At 59.2% G+C, this 20503-nt stretch overlaps 1 protein-coding gene across 3 annotated transcripts in view; it reads right to left on the bottom strand.

The window, feature by feature from the left end:
• MPP2 (MAGUK p55 scaffold protein 2) overlaps positions 1-19226 on the bottom strand; it is a 40861-nt gene extending 21635 nt beyond the window's left edge. Inside the window, exons 1-2 of one of the 3 annotated variants that reach the window (XM_073325635.2) lie at positions 19132-19226; positions 13036-13129 (exon numbers count right to left, since the gene is read on the bottom strand). In XM_073325635.2, the coding sequence (XP_073181736.1) occupies positions 13036-13066 (31 nt within the window). In that variant the 5' untranslated portion in view covers positions 13067-13129; positions 19132-19226. Of the gene's footprint in view, positions 1-7273; positions 7531-13035; positions 13130-19131 lie in introns of those variants that run through there. The other 2 variants (XM_073325633.2, XM_073325634.2) reach the window with 2 other exon arrangements.
• Positions 19227-20503: the final 1277 nt, after the last annotated feature.

Here is a 20503-nt window from a genome sequence, read left to right as displayed (position 1 = left end):
CCCTCGGGCCAAAGAGGAATGTGTAGTTTCAGGCCAGAAAGGACCATTAACTCATCTCGTCTGACCTCCTGTAAGGAACAAGCCATCGCCTGTCGCACAGATAGACCCCCTGAACCCAATGGCGTTAGTTCCACTTAAGCCAGCCCGCAGCAAAGTAAATTGTTGTGGACCCCAGGCCGAGAACAGGAGAGCCTAAGGGGCCACCAGAGCCTGAGCCCCTTGCAATGGCAGGGAATTGACCAGGCAAGAGACGTGCAGATGAACCGAGCCAGGGACCACCTCCCCAAGCTGAAGGCAAAAAACTCCAAGGTCCCAGCCCAATCTGCCCAAGGGGGGTAAATTCCTTCCTGGCCCCAAATCTGGCAATCAGCATGACCCCAAGATCGGTCAGAGTCAGGCCATCCTGCTTTGGGACCCCTGGGAGAAGGCCACTTCCTAACCCCTTCAAACGGGGCCAATTTGCATCTGGCAATTAGCCACTTCATCACCACGGCCCCCTGCCCTGCCCCCTCTCTGCAGGCAGATGGCTCAGCACCCAGTCAGCCACGAGACCCCCCACTCTCCCCCCGGCACCCCAACTGGTAACAGGCGCCGGCAGGGAAAGGTGCATTTTCTCCTTAAAGAAAGAAACAACCCGAGAATTTCCCAGCACCACCCAGGAGGGCGGGAGGCAGGTGTGGCTGTAGAAATGGGCAAGGGTGGAGAATCCGGATGGGGAGGACGAGCTGTGCCATCTGCAACTCAGCCAGCCTCCTGCCCTGTCCCACGTGTCCGGCTCGCTTTCGGGTTGATGAGAAGTGACCCCAATCTCGGAACAGATGTCGCCACCCCCAGGATCCTGTCCCTTTAAGGGTATGGGCATTGGATCCGGGGCTCTTAAAGGGGCAGGGGGGGAAGGAGAGTTGGTCTCAGATTGGAGCAGAAAGGAGGTGGGTCCCGGCTGCACAGTTTGGACTGGACCCCATCGTTCAGATCTGGGGGGTTTCGAGTGAGGCCCATCTCCACTGTTGGGGGAGCAAAGTGAGGGGAAAGATGGCCCAATGGTTAAGGTGCTGGCTTGGGCATGTGCTCTGACACAAACACCCTGCGTGACCTTGGGAAGGTCACCTAGGGTGTGTCTACACTGCAATTATTCACCCACCACTGGCCTGTGCCAGCCGACTCGGGCTCGCAGGGCCCGGGCTAAGGGACTGTTTGATTGCAGGGTAGGCGTTCGGGTTCAGACTGCAGCCCGAGCTCCGAGACCCTCCCAGGATCCTAGAGCCCCGGCTCCCGAACATCTCCAAGCCGCAATCAAACAGCCCCTTACCCCGGCCCCAGCGAGCCCAAGTCGGCTGGCACGAGCCAACCCCAGTGTCTAATTACCTCGTAAACATCCCCTCAGTCTCTCTGCGCCTCGGTTCTCCATCTGTAACCCGGGGATCACAGCACCGCCCTGGCTCACAGGGATGTCTCAGTGGTTTGAGCATTGGCCTGCTAAACCCAGGGTTGAGAGTTCAATCCTTGAGGGGGCCATTTAGGGATCTGGGGCACAAATTGGGGACTGATCCTGCTTTGAGCAGGGGGTTGGACTAGATGACCTCCTGAGGTCCCTTCCAACTCTGATATTCTATGATGTGATGAGGGTAAATATACTGAAGACTGGGAGGAGCTTTGATGCCAGGGTAACGTAGGAACCTGCACTGCCCCTGATAGATCAGGGCAGGACTCACCCTCGACTCCAAGCACACATCACCCACCCTCCCGTGGTGAGCTCCCTGCCCCAGGCAATAGCCCCACTGGTGAAGGTGCAGCCCCAACAATCCACCTGGAATCCACAGCAACGATCTCCTTTGTGGAGCCGGGGAGTTAAATATTAAACACATTGGAATATTTATAGCTACTTTCTGTGAAGCGGGGGGGAGAGGGGGTGGAATCTGGGACCCAGAAGGTTGTCAAAGGAAATATGGGGGCTTGGACAGAACCTAGGAGGGGTACAAGTGAGCAGGTGGGGTGAGGGGCAATCCTGGATTCGGGGGGATCTCATTAGGGGTAGGGGGTGTTCTGAGGAGAAAGCCCAGATTTGGCAGATCCCTTTATGGGGTGAGGTGGGGAATCCAGGGTTCAGCTGGATCCTCCTCAGGAGTTGGAGTGAGGGGGGTTGTTATGGGAGAAACCCTGGATTTGGGGATCCCTGAGGAGTTGGGGGGGCACTGGTAGGACCCCAGCTGGGACCAGCCGGCTCACTGGAAAATGCCTCCCAATGCACCTCGACTGCTCAGGAACAAATCGGGGGGGTGGCCCCCCAAAACACATGTGCCCAAACCACAAACAAGCCACCGAGGCAGCGAGCGACGAGCGTCTGTCCCCGAATGCCCCATCCACCGAGCTCATTAATAAGAGATTTGGCTCCAGGCCACTGAATGCAGCAGCTGCATGTGGTTGGGGGCGGGGGAGCAGCCAGGCTGGAGGCTGTTTACTGCTCCGTGCTGCCCACATTCCAGGGGGGGTGACTTCAGCGGATCAGACCCTGCTCCTGGGCTCCTGCTGTGGGGCCGGAGGGGGAGGCCGAATCAGGGAGGTAACACAAGCCGGCTCCTCTTTACAGACCCCACCGGGGCTAGGGGAATGGAGCTGTTGGCTGGGGCAAGCTGGGCCCGTGCCCAGGAGACAGGGCGTGCAGGAAAAGGAGAGAGGGCACCAGCAGCCGAACCTGCAGCCAAGGGCCATAGCGGAGATAGGGAGTGGGGATAAGGGGACGATTTGCATGGGAACGGGGCAGGACACACAGAGCGTCCCATGAATATTCCCTCTGTGGATGGTTGTATTCATCACGGCAAGGTGCCATTCCCAACCCCACTCTGGGGGCAGACAGACGGCTGTGAACAGAGGCAGCACTGGACGAGGATTCAGGAAATCTGCCTTCTATTCCCAGCTCTGGTGCTGGGCAAGCGTGGGCAAGTCACAGTCCCTTGCTGTGCCTCAGTTTCCCCTTTGTCCCTTTACACTGTAAGCTCTTTGGGGGAGGGACAAGGTGTTTGCACATCACCCAGCTGGGCCCACCCATCTCAGTCGCTATGGTAACCTGAATAAAAATAATGTTTTTGGAGACAGGGGGAGGCATAAATACATCTGTGTGCATGCCAATGGGATGGGAGAACACACGCAGTGTTAGGGACGGACAGTACAGATCTGTGAGTCAGAACATGTGCGAACCCACAGGCATGCACCAAGTGCCTTGGAGCAGGTAGTGACTTTGTTCTGGGTTTGTACAGCCCCTTGCACAATGGGGTGCTGGTGCATGACTGGGGTCTCCAGGTGCCAACGGGGGCATGTGAGTGCACGCTCGTCACTGGACGTGCAAACGTGGTCGAGTCTGGGCAGGGATGTGCCAAACAAGTGCCCGGGTATCTGCGGGCAAGTGTCTGAACCTACAGGCCGGAGTGTGAGCGTCGAGACGTGCACTAGCTCTGTCTCCACGTGTGTACGTGGGTGATAAGTGCAAGTGTGTGACCACACGTGTCCTACGGAGCCCGGGCAGAAATGTGGGCACGGGCAGGGGCAAACGGGTGCCCCTGTGCCGAACTCTCTGGAGCTGGCCTGTCACACAAGGGAAGAGCAGCGACGTTTCAATCAACACAGGCTGAGCAGCGAGACCCCCCAGCTCAGCACAAGGGAGTTTTGACAATCCTGCCATTAAAGGGTTAACTAGGCCCATGAACCCAGAGGCAGTTCCGAAACGAGCAGCACCTCTAATCGGCAGCAGTCGCCCGCCGACTAAGGGGTCACATCCTCCCAGCAGTCCGTCCCCACTGCATCTCTGGCCTGGGGCCCACAGTCCTCCAGGGCCCTGTCTACACGACAAAACGCAGCTGACCGAATTTACGCCCACGGGCCGGCATCGCAGTAATGACACGGCTCGTGCGTATCCACACGGTGCTCCTCATGCCGGCCACGCGCCTCCTCACCAGGAGAGCTGGCTTCGATTGTACTGTCCACGTGGGGCAGTGTGGGGCGGGCTCCTGAAAGCCAGGAACAGTCCCGCCGTAAGCAACCCAGCGTCTACCCTGTGCAGCAGCAGTCCCAAAAGCCAGCGCAATTGGGAAAGGGATAGATACTGAAAGGGAAAATATCTCCGTTGACACTGCAGTGACCTGCACTCTACACCACTCGGAGAGGTGGAGTTATTAAGTCGGCGTAGCGAGGCAGTTACGTCCACAGGCGTGAAATTTAAGTGTTGACATTTTCCACAGGACCTGCCTTGGGTCGATCTAATTCCATAGTGTAGACCAGCTGTTCTCAACTGGGGGGTCCAGGGCCCCTGCGGGGCCGCGACCAGGTTTCAGGGTGGCTGCCAAAATAAGCCAGAGAGCAGGGCTGGCGTTAGACTCACTGGGGCCCAGGGCAGAATGCCAAAGCCCGAGCAATTGCCCTGCTTGCTACCCCTGAATGCTGTGGAATTTTTTAGCATGTGGGGTCAGGGGAGGGCCTCAGAAAGGAAACGGTTGAGAACCCCTGGTGTAGACCAGCCCAAGGGCTCTCACCAAAGGCTCTTAAGCAAAGGACGCAGTCCTGGGGTAAGGGGGAAGGTCCCCTGACGGATCAGTAACTGGTCCAAAGACAGGAAACCAAGAGTAGCAATAAATGGTCAGTTTTCACCATGGAAAGGAGTAAATAGTGGCATTCCCCAAGGATCTGCACAGGGATCAGTGTTGCTCACCCCATTCATAAACAATCTGGAAAAGGGGGTGACCAGTGAGATGGCAAAATTTGCACACGACACCAAACGACTCAAGATAGCCGAGTCCAAAGCAGACTGCGAAGAGTTACAAAGAGATCTCACTGAACTGGGCGACTGGGCAACAAAATGGCAGATGAAATTCAATGGTGATAACTGCGAAGTAATGCGCACTGGGAAACGTAATCCCAACTATCCATTCAAAAGGAGGGGGTCTAAATTAGCTGTTACCACTCCAGAAAGAGGTCTTGGTGTCACCATGGATAGTTCTCTGAAAACACCTGCTCAGGGTGCAGGGGCAGTCAAAAAAAAGCCAACACATTGTTAGGAACCATTAGGAAAGGGACAGATAATAAAAAGAGAAAATGTCATAATGCCACTGTATATATCCATGGTAGACCCACACCCTGAATACTGCATGCAGTTCTGCTTGCCCTGTCTCAAAAAAGATATATTGGAATTGGGAAAAGTGCAGAGAAGGGCAATGAAAATGATTAGGGGTATGGAACAGCTTCCATATGAGGAGCAATTAAAAAGACCAGGGCTGTTTATTTTAGAATAGAGACGACTAAGGAGAGATATGATACAGATCTATAAAATCATGAATGGCAAGGAGAAAGTGAATAAGGATATGTTATTTACCCCTTCACGTACCACAAGAACTTGGGGTCACCTGATTAAATGAATACGCAGAAGGTTTAAAACAAACATAAGGAAGTATTTCTTCACACAACGCACAGTCAACCTGCGGAACTCATTGCCAGGGGATGTTGTGAAGGCCAAAAGTATAACTGTGTTAAGAAAACAATTAGATGAGTTCATGGAGGATAGATCCATCAATGACTATTAGCCAAGATGATCCAGGACACAACCCATGCTCTGGGTGTCCCTAAATCTCCCACTGCCAGGAGCTGGGATTGATAGACGGGATGGATTTCTTGAAATTGCCCTGTTCGGTTCACTCCCACTGAAGCATCTGGCTTCGGCCACAGTCAGATCCTGGATACGGGCTTGACCGTCCGACCTAGTGCGACCATTCTTATGTACTCTGCATTGCCGTCATAGGCTCCTCAACACACACAGCTCTGCCAACGTCCCTCGGTCCCAACCCACACTCCCCTGCTTGTCCGTCTTGAGCCCCACGCCCAGCTCTGCTGACGCCCCTCAGACCTGAGCCATCTATGGACCTCAGGTACCTTGATGATGATCTGCAGCACCTCCTGCTATTCCACCGCTATCCCTCAAAGAAAGAGAGCCCCTTGTGTCCACCAGTGCGGTGGGTGTCAAGACCACCCGGGCTTTCAGCACCAGACACCTTGATGCATGGATCCTTGGTTAATCCCGAGCCCAGCGCCCCAGAGGTGAAAGGCCAAGGAAAGAAACAACCCATGGCACCCTCCTCTATGAGGCTGTTGTAGGTACCATTCTCCAGTCGGGGACGCCAACCCCCCTCTGTCACCACCTCAGGGACCCCCCAAGGCAGCTGCTCCCAGCACTGCATCTGCCCGTTCATAAGCCACTGTCTAAACTCAAGGGAAATCAAGGGAGAATGGGTAGGTGCACGCATGCTGGCAGCCCCCATCCCATTCACCTCCAGTCTGCCCCCCAGAGAAGCCCCTTCAGTCCAGTGCATTTCAGTGGAGATAAGAGAGGTGGATCCAATTTTCCTTCCCCCAAATGCCCCTATTAATAACTACAGACCAACTCCTGCCCACAGTGATACCCCACTCAAGTCAATGGGGGCCCCCTAATGTGTGCAGAGCCACCCAGAGCGAGTGATGCCCTGGTCAGCAAGGCAAAGGGCCCCTGCTAGCACCCAGCTCTTGCACTATATATACTGAACCCCCTCCCCAGTACAGACCCCGGGGTGAGCCAAGGGCACAGGGAGACCCCAAAACCCTGGTCCCAGCCCCCACGCCCCAGTTAGCAACAGTGCCTTAATGTGCCAATACAGAGGTAGGAGGGAGCTGAACTGATGTGTCCCACACCCCCAGATACAAGCTATTGCGTAGCAGGGGGAGGGAATATCCCCCCAGCCATTCATCTCTTTGGAAGGGATGGGAAAAGCATGATGATGGGGACCAACCCCCCCAGAGATCCACCCCCTTTCTGCCCCCCAAATTCCAGGCAGCTCTGCCATCTTGGCAAAGATCCCAGCCTGCAGCATCTCACCCGCCCAGTGCCCATTCCTGGTGAGCAGAACCTAGATTTGCACCCCTAGGGGAAAGGAGCAGTGGGGAAATGGGGGAGGGGGTCAGTGGTTCCCCTGGGGGCAGAGTTGGCTCAAGCACAGCCTCTGCCCCCCAACCCATCTCGGTGTCCCTTTTCCTTCCTTTGCTGGGGGTTTGGCCAGCTCAGTCGTACCATCACTGGCCTCCTGTTTTCAGCTCTCCTCTCCCGCCCGAGCATCTCTGACTTCTCACGTCGCAGCTCAGCTTGGACCACAGCCCTGGAGGCAGCAGGGAAGGCGGGGGGGAGGGAGGGAGCCAATCCCCCTCATGATTCCAGAAGCAGCCTCCCCACCGCCATGCATCTGCTGGGGAGGAGAATCCCTACCTTCCCTGCGGAGCTCGGACTCCTCAGAGGAATCCAGCGAGATCCCCTCCAAGGAGACGCCACTGGCGGGGCTGCTGCTCATGGCTGCGGTCAGGGATGCTCAGAAACAGGCTTCCGCACTGCTGCTCAGAGACGCGGGTACCCGAGCTGGCTGCCACGGCGACCGTCTCCAGATCCCACTGCCCTGACAGCTCGCCCACCCAGGCGATGGATGGGGCTGAGCCCGACGCTTTCGCCACGTGGGGAAGGGCGGAGGAGGCAGAAGCCACTGGCTGGAGAGAAGACCAGGCATCTCCCAAAAATGCCAGCCAATCAGACAGCTTGGCTGCAGGCAGCGTGATTGGCACAGGAAGTGCTGGCACCAGATGGCAAAGGTGGGCGAGAGCAGCTGCCTAGCGGGGAGTTGTGACCCCATCAGCCCTGCTGCCTGGAGGGGCCAGCCGGCCAATGCAAAGCCCGCCAGTGAGTGGATCGGCACCAGGAACTGGAGCCTGGGGCAGGTGCAGTCCTAGTGGACTTAGTATATAGGTCTGGGAACTGGACTCTTGGGTTCTATTCTCAGTGCCGCGTGTTACCTAATGGAAAGAGCAATACAGGGAGGGCTCCTGGACTCTGTTCTGAGCCCTTGGGAGCATGGCCTAGTAGTTACAGAAGGGGACTAGGAATCAAGGAACCTAGGTTCTACTGCCAGTTACCTCCCACTGGTTCCAGCAGGGAGACTGGGAGTCAGGGCTCCTGGGACCTACTGCTAGCTCCAGGAAGGAAGTAGGGCTAGTGGTTCCAGCAGGGAGACTGGGAATCAGGACTCCTGGTTTCTATTCCTGTCTTTGCCACTGAGGTTTTGGGCAAGTCACTGCCTCACCCTGTGCCTCAGTTTCCCCATGTATAAAATGGGGACTAACAACAAGCACCCCTCTGAGCTCTAGGAGGGAGAAGACCAATGCCAGCGCTGAATGTTGGTATCATTATTCTGTAGCAAGGCTTGGGAATTTTCAGTGAACACCCCCCCACACACACACCCAGTAACCAAGAGAGCTGAGGTACGAGGTGCTTTCCCCCCAGCAGTGCACAGGAACAGGCTGGCCCACAGAGACACAGCGGGTCCGGCTCTCCAACGCCCCACGCCCCCTGCAGTCATTCACATCCACAATGGGAACGACTGCCCCCTTTCTCCACTCGGACAAACGACTACCCAAGGCAACGGAGAATGCGGCTCAGGGTCCCGGGGCTGGCAGCTGCATCCCATGGAAAGTGCAGCAGGGAAGGGGTTAAGTAGGGCACCTGGGAGCATTGAACCTTTGGAAAGGTCGACCACATAGGATCCTCCCCGCTCCCTGTACACACACACAGGCCACAGCCCTACACAACATACACACACACTCAACTGATCCAACTGACACCCACAGCTTCTCACCCACCAAACACAGCCCCCACAAGCACACAGCCCCACCCAAGACACGCACAATCTTCACACGGGTGCACAAACACACACAGAGCCCCATGCAACACACACACACACACACACACACACACGATCACAGTGGCCCCCGCAGCTTCATATGGTGCACAAACACAAACACACACAGAGCCCCATGCAACACACACGCACGATCACACTGGCCCCCCACAGCTTCACATGGCACACAAATATACACACACAAGAGCCCCACCCAGCACACCCACACAACTGATCATACTGACAACCACAGCTCCACATGGTGCACAAACACACAAACACACACACACAGACCCCCACCCAACACACGCACCCAGCCCCACATGGCTCCCACGCCAGGCTCAGCCCGAGACCCGCCCAGCTCAGCCTGCCCGCAGGGCTCTGCTCCCCAGGGCTGTGGCCACTCCCCCTGCCCCTTCCCTGCCTTTGCCCCCTTCTCAATGGGGCAGGGGGTCAGCCTTGTGCCCCACCCTGAATTATTAACCCCTTCCTGCCAGCAGGGGCGTAAGGGTGGCGGGGGATGAGCAGGACCGTGGAGGTGGGGCGGGGGGGAAGTGGATGATGCACCAGGCACCCGGCAGGTGGGAGAGGCCCCATCCCGAGTCCCTCCCCAGGGGCAGGGGGCCTTGGTGCCTTAACCCCTTTAAGGCGGGAGGCATTGGCACTGGGTCGATTATACCCTCGTTGCCATGGCAGCAGGAAGGGATTACATCCAAGGACGTTAAGCCAGGACGGATACAAATTTAAAGGGACAGGTCGACCCACCCCAGCTCGAGCCCCTCCCACCCCAAATCACCTGTGCCCCCCTCGCTGCCCCCCACCCCCGCCCCACTCCCCTTCCCACCCACCCCGACCCCATCCCACCCCCTATATCTGATCCCACTCTGACCCCAACCCCCTTCCCACCCCACCCCAGACCCCGTCCCACCCCCTATATCTGATCTCACTCTGACCCCAACCCCCTTCCCACCCCACCCAGACCCTGTCCCACCCCCCGCCGGACCCACATCCCAGCCCACCCAGACCCCATCCCACCCCCCTATATCTGATCCCACTCTGACCCCAACCCCCTTCCCACCGCACCCAGACCCCCTCCCACCCCCCGGCGGACCCGCATCCCAGCCTACCCAAACCCCATCCCACCCCCCTGCCGGACCCACATCTCACTCCACCCAGACCCCATCCCACCCCCCTATATCTGATCCCACTCTGACCCCAAACCCCTTCCCACCCCACCCAGACCCCATCCTACCTCCCTGCCTCACCCCTTCCCACCCCACCCAGACCCCATCCCACCCCCCGCCAGACCCCCATCCCACCCCCCCATATCTGATCCCACTCTAACCCCACCCCCTCCACGCCAACCCCCTTCCCACCCCCCTGCTGGACCTATATCCCACCCCCCTGCCAGACCCGCATCCCACTCCACCCAGACCCCATCCCACCCCCCTATATCTGATCCCACTCTGACCCCAACCCCCTTCCCACCCCACCCAGCCTGACCCCATCCCACTCCCCCATCTGACCCTCTTCCCACCCCACCTTGTCTGCTCTGGGGTCCCAGCCTTCTCACCCCACCTGGCTCTGGGATTTTGGGGACACACACACACACACTGCTGCCCCCAGCCTGACAACCTCACTCTCACCCACACCTGCTCCTCCCACCCCCAACCCCACCCCAACCCCCCCAGTTTTCAGCCTTCCAGCCATGACTGGCCTCTGGGGGGGGGGAGGTTGGAGGGGGAATGGAGAGAAACAGAATCTGTCCGAGGCTGGAATTAACCCTCAGAAAGCCAGGTGGACTCAGAGGCAGGTAATGCCAATGTCACAAATGTACCTGGTCTCTCTGCAAACCAGCACTCACACCTCTGCTGTTCCTGAACCCCCTGGGCTCTGCTCAGCCTATTACAGGGTGGGGAACAGAGGCACAGACAGACCAAGTGACTCACGCAGGGAGTCTGTGGCAGAGGAAGGCTCCCCAAAACTCCAGAGCCATGCCTGACCCACAGGCTGTCCTGCCTCATTTTACACAGAGGCCCCGAGACCCCGCTCAACCCTCTCTGTATTTCTCAAGCTGTTTCCCCCCAAGGGAGGCCCCCGGGTGCGATACAACCCCCCCCCCCACCCCCCCGGAGATGCAGCCAGTGCTGGGGTGCAACACAGCGATGGATTAGCAGCTCCCTGCAGCGCCCTGCCTCCAGCTGAAACCACAGGGGGCAGAATGGAGTCTCCCGCCTCAGGAAACAGCCTAGATGCCAAGTTAATACCCCAAGTTTCGCAAAGGAAACACAGGACCCTTGAGGAACACACGTGCCCAGAAGCTCAGATTTAGGTTTTAGACGGAGCAGCCCCATGCACGAGGGGTGGGGAGGGGGCGGGGGTGTCAGCACTGGCTCTGAGGGCAGAGCGCCCCCTACTGGGCCCCCTACCCCATTCCCTGCAGTGTCTGGGCTGCTCCTGAGAGGTCTCCCGTTCAAATGCTCCACCCGTGCTCAGGTGCACGGGCACACGCCCCCACAGGTGTGCCCACCTGTTCCCCAAGCCGCGCGCACACGCTCCCAGCGCCCTCCTCCAGCCTTGGGGGTCACGCCCAGCCCCACGGCCCGGGTGTGCCATTAACCGGCTTAAAGCGCAGCCCCAGGATTCCTGCCTGGCCTACAATGTAATCACCAGCGAAAGAGAAGAGCTTTAATTAAATGTAAGAGGGTTAGAGGCGGGGAGGTAGGGAGCAGAAGCTGTGTGTGTACACACACACACACACACCCTCCCTCTAACCCCCCCCCCGCCCTGAACCCTCCTCACTCACCCAAAGCCCTTCTCCCCATCCCATGGCGCACACCCCCCATTCTCCCTGCACTGCTCCTCTCCCATTGCCCCCTCCCGATCTCATTCCCCCCTCCTTCAGGCCCCATTCTGTCCGTCCCCCGCAGCCTGGGGGGGTAACACACTCCAGCGGGGCCGGCGGGGGAGATGCTGCACAGCCCAGACTCTCCGGGCGGCCCCTTTAATTTCTGCCGCTTGGTTTCCATAGACACCCGCGAGCCGGCGGTCAGTACCAGCATCCCAGCATGCAGGTGGAGGGGAAGCGACCTCTGCAGCCGCAGCCAGCTGTCCTGATGGCAGAGAAGCCAGGGCACCGACAGATCCAGCCTCCGTCTCGCCTCAGCCAAAACCTGCAGTGCCAGCCCCTGACCGCGGCATCGTCCCTACCCCTTCCAGGGGAGGCAGCGGGGGTCAGGCGGGGAGACAGCAGGAGATCTGGCTCCCAGCCGCTCGTCCGCTACAATGAAGCTGACCCCCATCTCCTCACAGGGGGGTGAGTGTTCAGCGCAGCCTGGTGCCCTGCACGCCCCCCGCACCCTAAAGCCAGAATAATCCCGGCGCCACTGTTCGAATGGCCGAACTTTGCAGCCCCAAAATCACAGCTCCCGGTACAGAAGTCAGGTCTTTCATTTCACACACGCCTATAACCCCCATTCCCGTGGCCTCTGAGTGCCTCACCATCTTAAGGGTATTTATCCTCCTAGGCCCGTTACAGATGAGGGAACTGAGGAACAGACAGGCCCAGATTCTTAAAGGTACTTGGGCACCTAACTCCCATCAGCTTCAATAGGAGTTAGGCTCCTACATACCTTTAAAAATCTGACCTTAAGTGACTTGCCCAAGGTCACGCATGTAGTCTGTGGCAGAGCTGGAGACTGAACCCAGGGATCCTGAGTCCCAAGCCAGGGCTCTAACCACTAAGCTGTCCTTCCTCTGACTTGGGAACATGTCCCCTCCATTCCCCGCCAGAACCCAGCTGCTCCTGCAGCGCAAGGAACAAACAGAGCTCTCGGGAGCTTGGACGGCCCCATGCAGTGGGTTTAGAAAGCTCCTGGAGTCCTCTCCCGTAACCCTGCTAATAAACCATCCTCCTGACAAGAGAGATGAAGCAGGCACCTCTAGAGTGCAGCTAGACAATCCGAGGGACACGGGGGTGCAGAGGCGGGAGCCCCAGTGTGGAGAGGGAACTGACGTTCTGTTACGGGGCAGTCTCCTCTCCCAGCTCCCAGATCTGTAGAGACGGAGTCGGTCAACCTGCCCCCTCTGGGCCAACCCTCACACCCGAGAGCTTGTTGCGGGGTGCTCTTATCTGAGTCCAAACTTGGGCTCATCTCCAGCGTCCGCCTATGCCGGGCATTAGGTGGGGAGCTGCCCAAGCCCCATGGGAGTTCAGGGGCACAGCCCGAGGGCGCCCTGTGCCCATAAAGGAACGCAGGACCCAGGTGATGTTTTACAATTCCAGCCCGGAGAGGGCGTGACTTACCCAAGTCGGAGTTGGTAGCAGCCACGGGCATCTCGGCAGCTGGCGCAGTTCAGGCAGGTGGCAAGCGCTTCTCTGAACGGGCACACACAGGGATCTGCGGAGAGAGGAAAGGGTGAAAGCCAGTCCCTCTAAGGGGGAGGGGAAAGCGGCAGGGGGCTAGCGGGCGGGGGCGCAGGACTGGCAAGGGTGGGACACAGGACACAGAAGAAAGGAGCTACATGGGGGAAGCCTACAGCCCCAGGACCGTCAGTCTAACAACTCCCTCGCTCAGCTACCCCCGCTGTGGGCATGCAAGTCCCGTCCGGAGGCCTGGCACAACAGGGCCCAGTGAGTAATGCCACCCGGCTGCCAGTGGGGAGGGAGGGAGAGGGATAAGGAGACACAGCACATAGTGACCAGCCACCCGCCTTCAGAGCCACTCTCCGCCCTTTCCCACCGGGGGTCACTGGAGCATCATCTCCACGCGCAGGAGCCGAGGAGACGCTGCATTAACCGGGCACCCTGTGCCAGAATGAGGGATGTTTGCAGGGTGAGGCTGAGGCAGAAGCAGCAGGGAGCTCCCCCTTCCCCCACGGCCAGCGCTCCTGCTCCGTCCCCCACAGCACCCCCTGCTGGGGGGTCCGGGACTGAAATACCTGGGACCCCCTTCCCCCACGGCCAGCGCTCCTGCTCCGTCCCCCACAGCACCCCCTGCTGGGGGGGTCCGGGACTGAAATACCTGGGACCCCCTTCCCGACAGCCAGCGCTCCTGCTCCGTCCCCCACAGCACCCCCTGCTGGGAGGGTCCGGGACTGGAATACCTGGGAACCCCCCTCCCCGACAGCCAGCACTCCGGCTCCATCCCCCCCCCACAGCACCCCCTGCTGGGAGACGACAGGAGCCTTGTCTGCCGTTGTTTCCCTAAAATCCTGCCCGGGAGGGGATTGCTCCTGGAATGGCATTCACCCTTTCAGTGCCAGAGGCAGCCCATGCCCTGAAAAGCCACCCGTCACCCCACGCTCCCACCCGTCCACGGCCGCTCCAGCCTCCCGGGGCCAGTGAACTTAAGGGGGTTTAAAAAAAAAAAGCCAAGTGGGCTCAGGACCCCGGAGCAACAGCAGGCTGCCCTGTATGAGGCCTCGCCCGTCTAGCGCCCCTTGTGGCAGGGAAGAGCCAGGACCTGTCTATGACACCTGCAAAGGGGGCGCACCCATCCAGGCGGCCGGACACAGCCAGACCCTGTGGTTCTCTCTGCCTCTCACAGCTCCGAATCCCGGCCCGGAGACAGCAGCCGAAGAAGGGGGCGGCTGAGCACGCAGCAGCCCCGGGAGCCGGGAGCGGGCCCAGGCCTGCGTCCTCTCAGGACTGGGCTGCTCAGAGGAAACACGGCCATGGACAAGCCGCACACGGAGGAGATGCTAATTCCCTGGTTGCCATAGCAACACTGGAGCGCTCCCCCCCCCCCGCAGCCCACCCCTCAAGGTTACAGCTGGCTGTCACCTTTGGAGATGCTGCCAGGGAGCTGGCTAGGGATCCGAGCTGGTGCGGGAGGGCAGGGGAGGGGAGGGTCCGTGGGCCCTTCTCCCAGTCCAGGACAGGGCCAGTCCCTGTCGGGCTAAGTGATGCTGCTCCTGAAGCCGTGCGGGCTGCAGGACATCACCCAGCCACCTCCGCACCTGCCAGGCCATCAGGGCTGCAGCCGTCCCTTGCGTCAACTGGAGAGGCCCCCGGGGCTGCTGCTGCTGCAGGTGATCCAGATCCACCTGAGCACCCTGGGAACCGGTCAGCCTGCTTCCCTTCCACCAGGGGCAATGCAGACCCATTCAACAGCCCCATGCCGCGGGGGGAGATTGCGAAAAGACTGCTTTGCCCGGCTTCGTAGCCCCCGCGTGCTGGGAGCTGGCCTCCGGGGGCCGCAGATCTCCGCACCCTCCTGCCCACGTACTGGCTGTGAACTCCTCAGGGCAGAGACTCAGCGTCAAATACCTCCCTGATTCAGCAACATGCCAGGAGGTGACATCCAGATCAGCTTCTCCTCCAAACCCTCCTCCCCCAGCTTTGAAAGGCCCCCATAGCTGAAACAACCTCTCCACAGAGCCGGGATGAGCTCCTCATTCTCACATGCGCACATCCCCAGCCAGCCTCTTTGCTCCACTCTTGCTGTCAAACTCCAGGCCTCTTCCCCGCCCGCAGCCCGCCCCATCCCTCCCCCCCACATCTTGAGAATCCAGCCGGCTCCCTGTGAAATGAACACGCCCGGTCTCAGCTTAGCAGCTGACAGAGCATCAGTTTCACTCTTTTGGGGCAAAGCAACAAACACGTCACATTTCAGGCCAAGGGGGGGAGGAATTCGGCCCTCCAGGCTAGGACACCTTCCCTGCTCTGTGCTTTAAGGGTTAACTCTCTCTCCCGCCCCACCCACCTGGGCAGGTGCCTTTGGAATGTTCCCTGGCAAGAAGCCACATGCGCACTGGTCTGGGGGCAGGGCGGGGGGGGGGGAGAGAGAATCTCAGGAGCGTGAATGGGGCAGATACCAGTTTCAGCCTGAATGCCATGCTGTGCCAGTGGTACTGTGCCCGTGCCGATCTGGACTCTGCCCCGGTGCAGGCTCATGCCAGTCCAGCGAAAGCCAGGAGGCAGGGACGAATGGAAACCTTATCACTGTCATAGATTCATAGAACATCAGGGTTGGAAGGGACCCCAGAAGGTCATCTAGTCCAACCCCCTGCTCAAAGCAGGACCAATCCCCAGCTAAATCATCCCAGCCAGGGCTTTGTCAAGCCTGACCTTAAAAACCTCTAAGGAAGGAGATTCCACCACCTCCCTAGGGAACCCCTTCCAGTGCTTCACCACCCTCCTAGTGAAAAAGTTTTTCCTAATATCCAACCTAAACCTCCCCCACTGCAACTTGAGACCATTACTCCTTGTTCTGTCATCTGCTACCACCGAGAACAGTCTAGATCCATCCTCTCTGGAACCCCCTTTCAGGTAGTTGAAAGCAGCTATCAAATCCCACCTCATTCTTCTCTTCCGCAGACTAAACATCCCCTTGATGTCAGAGCACATGGAGGCAAACTGAGCAGTTAGAAATCAAAATAAATAATAAAAAACATCCCCCCACCACATCCTTTGGCCTTGCTACAGACCCAGAATCTCCTGGTCAGTGCAGCCACTTCATCCCACAGGGAGGGATACTTATCCAGGGGTGCTCTGGACTCAGAAGGCAGCATGAGTGGCAGATGGGGGATGCTCCCAGAGGAGCCTGAAGAGCATACCAAGTGGTCCGCATGAGCCATTCACTGCTGGAGATGGTTGGTCGGGGATAGAGCAGCCATCAGGCAGCTGCCCAGGTGAGCATCTCTCTTGGCCGTAGCTGAAGTGAGCTTAGACCTGTCCCACTCTGCTCCATCCCTGGCACCGGGGGGCACAGCCTGGAGAACCCCGAGTGACAGGCAGAGGGAATCTCCATGAGAAGGATGGAATCGGAGTTCGTTTCATGGAGGGCGTTGCACACTCCAAGCCAGGGAATGAGCGAGGCCCGCCTGAGCAAACAGGGCAGCTATCTGCTCCCAGCGACGGCTCCGGGGCGGCAGCTTGATGGAAGAAGGATGAGCCCAAGACCGGGACCGCAGATCTTCGTGCATGGGGGCACGAGTAGCTGCGACAGCTCCTGGATCTGGCTGAGCCCAGAGGCTGGGAGCACAAAGCCTGGCGTGACAGCACCGGGGTGGGGATGGATCCATGTAGCCTCATCCTACCGCCCTGGGATATGCCGCCTGCCCCCTGTCGGCTGTGGCTGGGAATGAGCCCTGCCACGAGCACTGCACTTGGGCGTGGGAATCCTGGTACTAGGCCTTGGTGGGCAGATCCTGGAGCACACTTAGTGCGACACCTGGCCCTGGGTCCCCGGTGCCTGGATTCTGCTGTGCTGCCTTCGAGGCTCAGAGTGGGAGTCCCAGCTTAGAGCACTGGTGTGTGAATCCAGCTGCAGCCACATCAGAAAGCCATCCGTATTCCCGGCTGCAGCAGGTGCGCGTTAATTGCTCCGGGGGGGGCGCTGACATGACCTCACAGTGCAGGATCCATCCCAACCAGGTGTCATGACAAGGAGAGTGCACGAAGGGGAGGGATAGCTCAGCGGTTTGAGCATTGGCCTGCTAAATCCAGGGTTGTGAATTCAATCCTTGAGGGGGCCATTTAGGGATCTGGGGCAAAAACTGGGGATAGGTTCTATTTTGAGCAGGGGGTTGGACGAGATGACTTCCCGAGGTCCCTTCCAACCCTGTGATATCCTACGAAGGGGAGAACACGCAGCCGACACGTCAGAGAATCCACTAAGGACAGCTCAGTGGGCGTAGAGTCCGCAACAGACTGGGGGTAGAGGAGATCCAGTGTTTTCTGGCTCTACCAGTGAGCATGGAAGTCAGGGTTCCATCCTAGGTCCCATTCCCAGATACAGGAAGGTGTGCGGCCTAGTGGTTAGAACAGGGTACGGGGAGCCAGGACACACCGTTCTCCGTTTCTAATGAATCACTGGTTGTTTCTATTGTCTGTCGCTAATTTGCACTGGCTGCACGGTGCTCCATGCTATTCTTTGCACGGGGGTAAAGGACAGCACGGGCAGCAGGGAATCAGGCCTGGCAGGTTTCCGCTGCCCGTCTCTCACTGCTTTTCGTTTCTTTCGCGCTGCCTCTCCGCCACCCCACAGCCTTGCCTCTAACCACAGGACGGGGGCAGACGTTTCTGACGGGAAGATGTCAGCGCCGTGGTCCCGGGATATAAGCGAGACAGGCTGAGCGAGGGAATGTCTTCTTGGGACCCGCTTGGAAAGTACCAGCTTGCGAGCAACACAGAGCTGTTCTGTGGGGCAGACGTACAGCGAGGGGAACAAAGCCGCAGATTGAACTTAGCTGAATCCAGCCATTCTTCAGCGCCAGCAGGGCCCAAAGACTGGAGTGGTGGCAAGAGGCAGCGTGGGTCTGTGTGTAAACACGTCACTGCGTACAGGGGAAGCGACTGGCAGTGAGCTCATCGTAACCCCGTCCCCGCCCAATTACACGGCCTAGGTAATTTGCTCTTTCATTCGGAATCTCTGGAACCTGGCAGCCGAGACTTCAAGCTTCACAATTGGATCAGGATGTGAAACCCACCGACACACACCCCCCAGCTTGGGAGGAAGGGGGGACACAAACCAAGAGCTAGGGAGCCAGCCTTCCCCCCCCCGCCCCCCGAAGCCCATTCAGAAAGCAGCTACTTTCATTCTTATGTAACAACATGTTGCTCTTTGACATGCCCAAAGTGACACACAGCCGGAAGCCAAAATTTAGCATTTTTAACCGGGGAGGGACACAGCCGGGGAAGTGAAACCCACCAGCGGAGAAAATAAAATCCATTCCCCCACCCCACTCCACCCCACGCAAAAAAAAATCCGTGCCAACAAACCAAAGAGACGATTCCCTCAATAGTAGGAATTCTGCAGCCCACACAAAGCCAGAGGCAGGGCTTAATTTGTGCCAGGGGCTGAGCCCTGGCACCTCTGGGCTTGGCAGTTCATAGCCCCGGCACTTCTGGGCCTGGCAGGGCCGAGCCCCGGGGCCACTCGGGGCCGGGCAGTTCAGGGCCCCGGGGCCACTCGGGGCCGGGCAGGGCCGAGCCCCGGGGCCACTCGGGGCCTGCTGCATCAGTTATGAATGTAAAAAAAATTACTTGAGCCCCCCCTCTGCGCCTCCTTCATTACAAATTAAGCCCTGGCCAGAAGGGGGGAGAAGCCAAGGGGATCTGGGGACGGGGGGCTGGGGAGGGGGCAAGGGGAGCCGGCTACCCCAGGGGGTTGGCGAGGAAGATGGTCAGAGACACAGCTCGCCGGGCACCTATTGAAACTCCCCCAGCGCCCGGCTGGCAAAGTAAGGAGGCATTTCTCCTGGCAGGGAGCCAGGTGTGGAAATGGGGGCGGGGGCGGGGGGGGGGCAGGTTGGAAACTGACCAGCCCAGGTGCGTGAAACTGACACATCCAAGGGGTCCCCCAGCAGCCGCCCTGCGGGGGGGGGGAGGTGTCAGTTTAGCTGCTGCGACCCCCCAGCAGCTGGCAAAGGCGGGGCGGCGGGGGGGGGCTCTTACCTGCCCCAGCGGCGCGGCTCCAAGGCCCCCGGTCCGGCTCGGATGCGCGGCGGGGCGGCGCTGGGGTCGCTCCGCTCCCGCTGCGGCCACTCGCTTGCCAGCCTCCGCGCTGCCGCTGGGGCTCTTAAAGCAGCAACGCCGCTGGAAGGGGCTGGCCGGGTCCCACCGCCGAGGCGGGGGCCGGGCTGTTGGCTGGTCCGTTTCAACCCAGTGGGTTTCAACCGGGGCTCCAGGGACCCCTGGGGGCGTCCCGGGCTACGTCTAAGATCTCCCAAGGGGGCCCGCAAACTGCCTCTGCGGGCAGGTGTGTGAATAAGCTGGTTGCCCCACCCTTGCAGACCTGACTTGAGCCAGGCAGGGGCTGCTGGGGCATCAGTTATCTCCAGCAAACTGGGGGGGGGGGGGGCAGGGTGCAAAGGGGAGGGGGGTTCTGTTTCCAAAAGACCACTTGAAAGAGCACCAGGGTCATTTTTTAGGGGAGGGGGCAGAGGACGGAGCCAAGGCCCTGCTAAGGCTGTGGGATTGGGCCCTGAGGGGCGGTGGGGGCAGAATGAAGGGGGTGCGGCTGGATGAGTTAATGGGAAGCGGGGGCGTGAATGGGAGGATAGGAGAGCAGAGGGTCCATTGAGGGATGGGGGAATGGGGAAACAGGACCGCGAAGGAGTCAACGGAGGAGAGGGGGATGGGAGGAGATGGGCTCATTCCCCCCCCCTGAATTGGCAGGGAAGCGCTGATCATTCCTGCCCACAAAGCGCTTTGAGATCTTAATGAGGCTGTCCCCCTCCCTCCCCCACAGTTTACACGGACAGGCATGGGCCCCAGGATTGGCCCGGGAGGGAGGATACCAGAGGTTCCTCACAATCAACCCTACCCTGCTCCTTGCCCCTCTGCCTGCCCCTGCACTGGGTATTAGGATGGGGGGGGAGCCACCAGGAGCCTGCTCTGCAGGCACTGGGGGGAGGCATGGGGCTGTGGGTCCAGACAAAGGCCAGGGAAGGTACTTCCACACGGGGAGAGGCTCTAGGGCTTGACTTCCATTCCCCACACACACACGCACGCACACACCCCCCAGCCATCAAGATGTCCCAGCCCCTGACACCCCACAGCCGTGCTGCCCCCCCCACCACCCATACGACTGGGTGTCTGCGCTCCCCTCGCTCCAGATCAAAGAGCAGCAAGCCAAATGCGTCTTCCACCCAGATTTATTGTTCTGATCATTATTCACATTAGTCTACCCAGGAACCGAGGGACAAAGAGAGAAGGTGGCATGGTGTTGGTTGCCTCTGAAGCAGGTGGCCCCGGGGGGCTCAGGAGGGAGGAAGAGAGGAGAATCACAGAGGGATCAGCGCCGGGGCTGGGTTTTTCCACCCCT

The sequence above is a fragment of the Lepidochelys kempii genome, chromosome 27 (genome assembly GCF_965140285.1).
Source record: "Lepidochelys kempii isolate rLepKem1 chromosome 27, rLepKem1.hap1, whole genome shotgun sequence".
NCBI lineage: Eukaryota > Metazoa > Chordata > Testudines > Cheloniidae > Lepidochelys > Lepidochelys kempii.
Note: the sequence above shows the minus strand (reverse complement) of the source record. Positions and strands in the feature narration are given on the sequence as shown.